Source organism: Trachurus japonicus, chromosome 23 (assembly GCF_045865225.1).
Source record: "Trachurus japonicus isolate A0001 chromosome 23, Traja_1.0".
Lineage (NCBI taxonomy): Eukaryota > Metazoa > Chordata > Actinopteri > Carangiformes > Carangidae > Trachurus > Trachurus japonicus.
In genome coordinates this window covers 2,591,281-2,602,363 of record NC_140929.1, presented here as the reverse complement: position 1 = coordinate 2,602,363, position 11,083 = coordinate 2,591,281, and the positions used below count along the sequence as shown (strand labels likewise).

General features: G+C 38.8%; 1 protein-coding gene across 1 annotated transcript in view; it reads right to left on the bottom strand.

The window, feature by feature from the left end:
- The window catches only part of LOC146962309 (leucine-rich repeat-containing G protein-coupled receptor 5-like), a 63,768-nt gene extending 59,564 nt beyond the window's left edge, over positions 1-4,204 (bottom strand). Inside the window, exon 1 of the mRNA XM_085769932.1 lies at positions 3,960-4,204. Within this exon, the coding sequence (XP_085626058.1) occupies positions 3,960-4,204 (245 nt within the window). The remainder of the gene's footprint in view (positions 1-3,959) is intronic.
- Between the last annotated feature and the right edge of the window lie 6,879 nt (positions 4,205-11,083).

Genomic DNA, 11,083 nt, shown 5'->3' with positions numbered 1-11,083 from the left:
TTGTTTATGCCGTTACGTGCAGCGGCTGTTGTCCGTCTGCCCAATTTCAAGTGAATGCAGCATGAAAAATATGACTGAGTTGGCTGTAATATACAACCACAACGCTAAATGGGAGGAATTCCTACACAATGTACCTTTAAATTAATCGTCAACTATTTTGATAATCTAATAATCAGTCGTTTTTTAAAAGAAAAAAAATCCAAATTCTCTGATTGCAGCTTCTTCAATGTGAATATTTCTGGTTTCTTTGTTCCTTTATGACAATAAACTGAGTCTCTCTTTGGTTTGTGGACAAAACAAGACATTTGAGGACGATGTCGTCTGGTGGTTTAAGAAACACTGATTGATGTTTTTCAACATTTTTTTAACATTTTATTGACCAAACAACTGATCGATTAATCGTTATAGATGAATTGATAATGAGAATAATCGTTAGTCTGTTGTTGTTACCTGTGAGCCGACAGGTGGGTGAACAACACCTGCTGCTTAAAGAGCTGACGAGGAAGCACCTGAACGCATCATCAAAACATGACCAGTGTGCAGTGCATTTGTGACGAGGAGATGATGGGATGAAGCTCTCCTCAAAACACACACACACACACACACAGAAACACACACACACACACACACAGAAAGTCCTTGATGTTTTGTTGGATTCAATTCCTGATTGGAGCTTTAATAAAGACACAAAGAACCTTTGATCGACTGTCGCTGTGTGTGTGTGTGTGTGTGTGTGTGTGTGTGTGTGTGTGTGTGTGTCCATCTGCCTGTCTTAGACAAACTGTAAGGAAAGTGCTTTCATTGACACACACACACACACGCACATACACACTCGCACATGCACGCACACACATACACACATACTCAGAGCTATTCTGAATAGAAGAAGGTTTTCTTTAATGAGAGTGAAACTTAAATCCTGGACATTGTGCTGCTTTTAGACCACAGCCAAGATGGGCAGGTTCTCCGTCCACACACACACACACACACACACACACACACACACACACACACACTGAGAGTGTACAGTGATGTAATGGTTTTGCCAGAGCTGAAACATGTCTTGTGTGGAGGCTGCATGGTCACCTGCTGTGAGGTGAAATGGATTTGAATTCATTTCAGTGTTTCGCTCTAACAGGAGTTTAAACTCGGGCCACAGTCGCCCACTCAAGTAGAAACACTGAAACTTCACTGACACAGTTGTTAAAGGACCATAACAAAGTTTTTTTTTTTGTCTGGATGTCCTTCAGTGGGAATAACAAACTGTTCAGGACCAGTTTTTTTTTTCTTTTTAAAAAGCACATCTTCAGTTTATAGAAGACTTAACGGGCTCATTTGCAGACAGGTGGACCTCACAAACATTTAATTATAAAAGTAGAACATTGTCTCTCATGTTTTAATTTGATTTGATTAAGATGTGAATGACTAATTTCTTTCTTTCTTTCTTTTTTTAAGCTTGATTTTACGAGCCTCTTGGTAAATCTGTTTTCTGACCTTGGATCAACTTCAGGCCTCGTTAAAAAACAAAAAAGACAAAAAAACAAAAAGACACAGTTCAGCAGATGATATTATTGAGTCCAGTCCACACCAGTAAATATCCTGAAGAAAACAATCTGAGCTGCAGATATATTATCTTTGGAACATCTTTAATAACTAGAAATGTTCTTGAAATTTGTGAATCATCTGAAAAACACCTGGACTCATGTTGAGTAAAACTTGTCCATCATCATGATCCTTATAGAACTTCTCCAACCTCACCACTGGACCATTTCTAATGACCTCCAGAACACCTGGATCAACACTGAAGCTCGTGACATTTGTTCAAGTCCACCTGAGCTGCTGAAACTGGACTCTCTTACGGCCTTTTGAGACTTTCTAAACAAACCCCTGAACCTTGTTCTGGACCACTGGCACCAGTTCTTAGGAGCTCACAGGAAGTTTCACAAGTGCCACTGGAACTTCTTCTGAAGGAGAACTTCAAAAACACTTGGAACGAGGCTCTTTGAATTAATATAGTTTCCTACTAACAGATCCTCTAAAAACCCTTTGGACTTCATGGATTTTTGAACTGAAGCCTCCTTGAATCCATTGAAACCACATTATGAACCTGCACAATTTTCTTCAAGAAATATGCAAATTATCAAGAACCAATTTCAACTTCTCAATTTAAATTTAAATTTCTTTGAGTATCTCAGGATGTTGTTTTTTAGGACAACTATAACTTCTCCAACCAAACGCTCTGAACCTCTTCAGCAATCCTGGACCTTTAACCTTTAATGACAATCCCAAGAACATCATGATAAACATCTGACAGGAGGACACCTGCAACCTTCTCAAAAACCACCGTTAACTCTTTTCAAGAATGTCCTGGACTTTCTAAGAAAACCTATAAAACTCCTGGGATTTCTAAATACTTACAGGAATCTCTCTAAATACCAATGGAAGATCTTCGTGAACCCCTAAAAACCTCTTCAAGGGGCGCACCCGAAATACTCTCAGAAACCTTCTCTGGACCTTTCTAGAAATACTTCAGAAAACTCAACAACTTCAATAGCTCTCATCATCTCTTCAAGAACGAATTTCAACATCTTAAAACCATTTACATTTATTTGAGTATTTCAGGATGTCATTTTTTAAAGGAAACTACAACTTCTCCAATGAAACCTCTGAACCTCTTCAGCAATCCTGGACCTTTAATGACAGTCCCAAATACCAGGGGAACATCATGATAAACATCGGACAGGAGGACGCCTAACCTTCATAAAAACACTGTTATTTCTTCAAGAACCTCTTCAAGGACCTCTGGGACTTTCTAAATACCTCCAGGAATCTCTCTAATTACCAGTGGAACTCGATCGTCTGTGGAAGATCTTCAGGAACCCCTAAATATGAAATATTCTCAGAAACCTTCTCTGGGCCTTTCTAGAAATACTTCAGAAAATCCAACAGCTTTAACAGCTCTGATAACCTCTTGAAGGACCAACTGAACCTCTTCAAATACCAGGGGGACATCATGATAAACATCTGAAAGGAAGACACCTGCAACCTTCTCAAAAAACACCGTTCAAACTCTTCAAGAACCTCTGGGACTTTCTACGCAATCCTATAAAACTCCCAAAACCTCCAGGAATCTCTCTATTTACCACGGGAACCTATAAAGGTCTGTGGAAGATCATAGCGAACCCCTAAAAACCTCTTTAGCAATCCTGGACCTTTAATGACAATCCCAGGAATTTCTAGGCAAATATCATGATAGACATTTGAAAGGAGGACACATCTGCAACCTTCTCAAAAACACTGTTATAACTCTTCAAGAACCTCTTCAAGGACCTCTGGGACTTTCTACGCAATCCTATGAAACTCCAAATACCTCTAGGAATCTCTCTAATTACCAGGGAAACATCTTCGTGAACCCCTGAAACCTTTCTGAAGGGCGACACCTGAAATATTCGCAGAAACCTTCTCTAGACCTTTTTAGAGATAGTAGGCTACTTCAGAAAATTCAACAACTTCAATAGCTCTCAAGATCTCTTCAAATCTCTCCAAGTACCAAAGGAATTCCCTCCCGTCCACCCAAAAAAATGTTGTTAAGGATCCGTGCAACCACCTTTCAAACTTTCCTCACTTTCTAAAATAAACTTCCAACAAACCCATTGTACTATTCAAACCCTCTCTTCCTGCTACTTTCAGCCTTTTTTCTTTCTTTCTCTCTCTCTCTCTGTTGGCACTGAGTGTAAACTAATCTCTGCAGACCGCCTTAACCACCAGATGAACAACGCGAGGAAATAAACAGTGGGACAGGTGCTGCGTTTCTCACGGCTGCAGAAAGTATCCGTGCAGGCAAACACACATTGCCTACATACACACTGAATGCATGCACACAAACACGATTTGAGTTTATTCTTACGTGCAGATGAACGCAACAGGTTGCAAAACATCACAATAACAACTCAACTCACAGGTAGGATGTGAAGACGCTCAGGTTGCTCGGTATCTCCCGCAGCCCCAAGTCCGAGCAGTCCACCCGGTGCAGCAGTCCGTCCACCTCGCACCGACAGCGGCCAGGGCAAAGAGTCTCCGCCCGGGGCATGGAGCTCTCCAGCGGGGCAACAGCGGAGCTCTTCACCGGGGGCATGGAGCTCTCCTCTCCGGCCGAGAGAGCTGCAAACGCGGCCAAACAAGCCACGAACCCCGGGATGTCCATGTCCATGCAGCTCCAGTGAAACCGCAGTCAGAAAATATACAAACACACAAAAACAAAGTTGCAGTTGCAGTTGCAGACCCTGTGTTTGTTATTGGGAGTGAGACTGGAAACAGACCAGGTTCAGACCAGCAGATTTCTGTTTATCTGGATTTTTTTTTTTAAATCAAAAGTGGCGCAGAGAATTTAAAAAGGGGAATAAAAAAATAAAAGCCCAGGTGGTTTGAAGTGAAGCTGCAGCTTGGTCGACTTCCAGGCTGCACGCGTGGAGCTGCACAGCCCGAGTGTGTGTGAGTGTGTCAGTGTGAGTGTAGAGAGAGGACAAGTGTGTGTGAAAATGTGTGTGTGTGATCCCCTAGACTCCCACTACAGCAGCAGTGTGTGTCTGTGTGTGTATGTGTGTAAACCCCGTTCACTTATATAGGCTACACCTCAGTGTGTCACTGTGTCATCACAGTAAAACTCATTAATAAACACACAGACAATAATAATTAAAACAGCTAATGAAGCACAAATAAGAACATTTATGAGCTTTACTGCACTTCAAACATTTCTACAATAAATTAAACTTGCTGATTACTTCAATAAAGTTTGTGATTGTTTTAATGTGTGTGTGTCTCTGTGTGTGTGTTGTTCTTTGTTCCAGATGTTAAATCGTCCATTAAAACAACAATAAAACACAAAGCACATGTTGTGTGTGTGTGTTTTTCTTTTATTGTTCTCATGATCTCAATGAGAACAAATAAAAATGTGAAACTGACAAACTAATCAATCGACTCAATAACTCACTCAAGTTGCTTGATGTTATTTTCAGATGTAGGCTACAAACATGTGATAAACTCACTTAGAGGTGAATTATATGATTTTCACTCATTAAATATCATTAAAAACTTGCACTTGCACTTTAAAAACTGGCACTTTATAGAACTCCTGCTGATATTACTGCACTTTATGTCTACGTATGAATGTTTATATGATGTGAATCACTGTTTAACTCTTTTTGTATTTATTCTTATTCCTCTGTCTGTCTAACTCCGACACATTTACATTTGTATACTCATAATGATGTTCATTAATGTGCATTGTCCCTTTCAAATGAAAAAATATATATATTTCTCATCAATTTCTTTCTTTCTTTTTTTTTGAGAAACGTGAACAATGCTTTGAAGAAATTTGGTCTTGATAATAAAGTCGTTTTTGAACTAACAAGTTAAACACACCTGTATATATTGATTTAACATATCGATTAGAATCAATCCTGATGTTATTCAGTTCAATTAAAGTCTTTTTTTGAATTAAAAACAATGAAATTGAATCAAATCTTATTGAGTTTCCCCTTGACACACACACACACACAGAGCTGTGGTTAATGATTACACACTATCTAGTCGTCTGTGTTCTTGTTGATGTGTTATAATAAAACAGTGAGTCCTTCTATTGTGTTAGGTGTGTGCGTATGTGTGATAACCATCTTCATATCTCACCTATACCACCTCTACACACACACAGACACACACACACACACACAGGGCCGTTGCTAGGAATTCTGGGCCCCCTTAAAGAATACTAAAGTGGGCCCCTCCCCCTAACTTTTCCTTTTTTTTTTCTTAGACTACGTATGTATTATCGTTTTTTATTTAGCCTTCTTTGTTTTGATGCTAATGCAGTATTACACTGCAAAAACTCAAGTATCTTAGCAAGAATATTTGTCTTATTTCTAGTCAAAATGTCATTTCTAGTCAAAACAAATCTCATTCTACTTAAAATAAGACTCATCATATTAAAAGTAGCTTGTTTTTAGACACTTTTTACTTCTTTCAAGCAGATTTTCGCTTGGAATAAGTAGAAAAAATCTGATAGTGGAGCAAGTTTTTCTTCCTTATTACAAGCACAAAAAACTTACTTTCACTGGCAGATTTTTCTATTTATTGTGAATTTAAGTGAAAATGATCTAAAAACAAGTAAATTTTTAGGTAATGAGTCTTATTTTAAGTGGAAAGAGATTAGTTTTGACTAGAAATGAGACATTTGGACAAGAAATAAGACAAATATTCTGCGATTATTAGTCAGGGTATTACGCAGAATACATCAGTCATACAAAGATTAGACTACTGGGGTTTTTTATGGGCCCCACTGGGCGCTGGGTCCCTAGAATTATCATCACAACGGCCCTGCACACACACACACACAGAGGCTGTCAGGACCCAGCAGCAGCAGTGTTGCGCCCCCTGCTGGATGATGATGATGAAGTGTTGTTTGGATTTTTCTGTGTTGAATCAGAAGTCAATCAACTTTTGGTTTTGGGGTTAAAAAAGAAAGAAATAAGAAACAACAACAAAGAGACAAAAAAAAAAAACGACCACAAAGAAATGAACAATTTCTACAAAAAGCTGCAGCAGCGCGACCACAAAGAGACTCACAAGGCTGCAAAAGATGTGAAACGGTCACAGAGAGAGACGCAGGAAACGACCGCAGAGAGACACTCAAGTCCTCCAACGATGTGAGGCAGCCGCAATAAAACACTGTGGCCGTGGCAACGTCACATCGCTTCAAGTCCTTTAAAGAAAATAATAAAACTGAAATTTAACACAGGAGGAAGGAAGGCAGCGTCACACAGCAGCTCATCATCATCCACGTCCACAAATAGCTACACAATAAACAAATGAACACAATAAAGACAATGTTTTAATTACAAAAGGTGAGAACTGCCACATTTTGCATTTTGCCCCTAAAATTTGACACATTGCAAGTAAAATTTTTCATTTACCAGTAAATTTTCTGGTTTTTTTGTTGTTGTTCTCTCAAATAATCTGTAATCTGTCATTAATGGTGTCACAGCTCAATGTGTGAGGGTCAAGAATGAAAAGGAAGTGTGAATATTTGTTTGATTTACGCCGATTGACCCCTAAATCTTCTGCTTACGCTCCTAAAATGTTAAAAGGATAGTTCAACATTATAGTCAAATTCTCCTATCGCCATAACCCCTATAGTCATAGCAGCAGTAGGTTCATCACCTTTAATTATTATCAGTGCATGTTGTTTTGTCCTTCATCAAACTCATCAAATACACAATCCAACAACTCCACAACGCTCTGGTGGACAAGTTGTGAGCTGCACATTCACCACGCTATGAGATAATAACACAACGTTACCACACAGAGTTGTTTTAGAGGTAAATACAGAGACTGTTTGATGAAAAACTGTCCCTGAAGGCAACGCGCAGCAGCAGTTTTGCATGAATTTCCCTCTAAAACAACTCTGTGTGGTAACGTTGTGTTATTATCTCATAGCGTGGTGAATGTGCAGCTCACAACTTGTCCACCAGAGCGTTGTGGAGTTGTTGGATTGTGTATTTGATGAGTTTGATGGCGGGAAACCAAGAAATCCCATAATGAGCCTCCGTAGCGTAGCTCTGAGCAGCTCACGGCTCTGCTCCGCCGTTCTAAAAACAGCTTGCACCGACAATTAAAGGTAACGAACCTACTGCTACGACTATAGGGATTATGGCAATGGGCCAATTTGCCAAAATGTTGAACTATCCCTTTAACTTATTTAAAAAGGACACATTCAAGTTCTACTAGAGACTCAGAAACCTGCTCAACAAACATCTGGAACCTCTGGAAGACCCTCAAGAGCTTTAATTAACCCTTTAAATAATTAATGATGACTGATTCCTGTGTAATTCCAGTTTATTTTATCCGTACTGTTCCTTTACGTGACGATGCTCCGGTTCTGGACGGTTCTTCCTCAGTAGCTCTAGTTCTGGTCCGACTCTGACCTCTAGTGTCCAATCAGCTGGTCTGCAGCAACAACCACTGATTGTTCTTCTGGCTTTTTAATTAAACGGTTTATTTTCCTATTTTAAATGTCTAATCACATGTTCTTTAATAGCTACATGTTTTAAATGACTCGTTATCTGAGGCTGTGAGTCTTCTGCTTCTGTCTAAAGGGTTTATTCTCATATTGTTATCATACATAGGCCTACACAATTAGCCCATACACACAGCTCAGTGTGAATATCAATTATTGATCAGCTCCTCTCCATATACAGGCTGATGAGACCAAAACCAGAATGGACCAATGAGACAAACAAACAGACCAACAGACATCATGTAATTCAGTCCCAAACATTTGCCCATATAAATAACCAACCACCAAGTCAGTACAGTTTCCAGATGTAGGCCTATTAAAGGGATAGTTCACTCAAAATTCAAATTGCACTCATTATCTACTACTCCCCCTCATGTGGACTAAGGGCTGGGAGAAGTTTCAGAGTCCTCCGTGGCTTCTCTGAGTTACAGGGGGTCTCGGCGTAGCAGTGCATGTCCATATAACGGTTGCAAATGGATACCAACTGTCTTCGTAACAAAAAGACACACCAAAAACCCGCTCAGCCTGCAGCGGCGGCCCCATTCGCCCTATTAACCGTTTTTCTACCACTTCAATTAGTTTAGAAACATTATTTTACGGCCGAAAAACTACATAGTGGGGCTTTAACTCACTCAGTATTCCTCCGCACAGACAGACGAGTTGGTTAGTTCCAGATAAACGGAACATAGTGAGCATTTTATTTAAAAATAATAATAATAATAACAACGCAATAGTTACTTTTACTGGTAATTGATTACTTTTTATCATGTAGTTACTTTTTGGGGAGGGTAACTAGAAACTATGATATTTTTTTACAGGTCATTGGCTAACGTCAGTGGTAGCGTTAGCATCGTAGCTAATAAGCAGGGCCCGGTTCTCCTCTTGCCCCTTCATAGATAAATAAACAATTTGATAATGGGAAGTTACACATTTTACTATATTCTTGTATATTATAGAAAAAATATACACCATTTAATCTAAAATAATAATGAAAATAAAATCTTCACATTCATCATTCATGAAAATAATTGTGAGTTGCACTTCTAGCTCTCACTGTCAGTAACAACAAGTTTCCTCAGTAAAAGGAAAGAAGGTGAAGAAATAAACAGAGATTATGTCCAAACAAACCAAGAAAGTAAAATCTGAGATTGTTTTTGTAGCTACTTCCTTTAAACCAAAAAATAAAAATCTGAGAAAATCTGAGAGGAAAAAAAATGGAAGCAGAATAAAAACAAAAACTCAAAATGACTCTTAGATTTATGTAATTAACACTGAGTGACCTCCGTTAAGGTGAACAAGCTGCTGCATGACTGTGGAGCGTCAGTTGTTTGATGACCCAACATCAGAAACTCCCCCATCACCTCCTCCTCCTCCTCCTCCCTGTGACGTGACAGGCAGCGACTCTGTCGTCATGTGACACTGCAGAGAAGACGAAGCAGCGACGAGCTCTCACTCTGATGCCAATTCTGAGCACCAAAACCAAACTCTTAATGATTCCGATCCTGGACAACAATGGTGGAATCTCGTTTTGTTTTTTTGGGCTTTTGCGAATTCTAGTGAAATTGATTTTAGAATAGAATAGAATAGTCTTTATTGTCACTGCACACAAATTGGACATTGGCACTTAAAACTACTTAAAAACAACAAGACTACAAAGATGAGAAATAAACATACGTAAATAGGGACATACACACATATTCCACAGTTACTCAATAAAAAAGAAAAATGAAAAATGAATGTTAGAAATTGTCACTTATTGCACTTGTTTATTCGATATAGTCAGTGTGCGTCTCGGACATATAGTTATAGGGCTCCAGTTCAGACTAACATTTTTTACTAGGAGCACAAAAAAGCCAAACAACGGAGTATTAGGGCCACATTGACAAATAAAAAAATCACAACCTTCGAGAATAAAGTCGTAAATTTTTTCTCGTATGAAATGTACGACTTTATTCTCGTGAATTTACGACTTTATTCTCGTAATGTTATGACTTTTTTCTCGTATGAAATGTACGACTTTATTCTCGTGAATTTACGACTTTATTCTTGTAAATTTACGACTTTATTCTCGTAAATTTATGACTTTATTAATTTCATTTCATTTATTGTTTATTCGACAAGGACAGTGCACATTAATGGACAATTTGTGACGCGCACATCACGTCATGTAAAAGTGCCGGATTTAGCTCGAAGCTAATTTCCATCCTTAGTCTTCACATTAAAGACGGACAGACATACCTTACAAAAAGATAACAGTAGGAAGCTACCTGCATGTATAAAAAAGCATATTCTTGAAGTCTGTGTTTGTTGTTTCTAATACCCCATCGTACATGTACACAATTATTTATTTCAGACACAATTGTCCATATGACAATTAAAGGGACAACGAGGAGTTTTGGAAAAGCGAAGTGTTTCCACACTACATTTATGAGCCTCCGCGCACCGTAAAATTCTTTGACCGCCGCAAGACAGACTCATGTTTTCATTCATCAAGAATTAAAGTCAGAGGTTGGAAGACGATCACATACCGTCGTAGTTTCGACCATAAACGGCCATTCAGCTGCGTTATTCTCATTCAGGAAACGCTGGTCGGCTCGACCAGCATTTCCGCCACCACTAATAATAACAAAATAACGATAGAGACAAAACGATATATTTATCGAAAATGGGCCCATTAACAAGTGTGGGTAGCGGAGATTCATCCACATTAACGTGAGACTTTTTTATAACCGAATAGAAACTCCTCGTTGTCCCTTTAAGAAAATTAAAAGACAGATAAATAATGGGTAGAAGTACATTGTACAGTACTTAACCATAAGTCACCATTGTCATTAAAAATACATTTGCTATAAATATACACAAACCATATTTGTTTTTAATTATTTTACTTTCCATCGCGTTTTTTTTTTTTGCAGTAACATGTAGTTTCACCCATATAAAGCACAACCCGGAAGTGAAGAAGTTTTATTATAACGTAGTGCTCCCTCTTCCTGAGCGTAGACGATCTTCGGC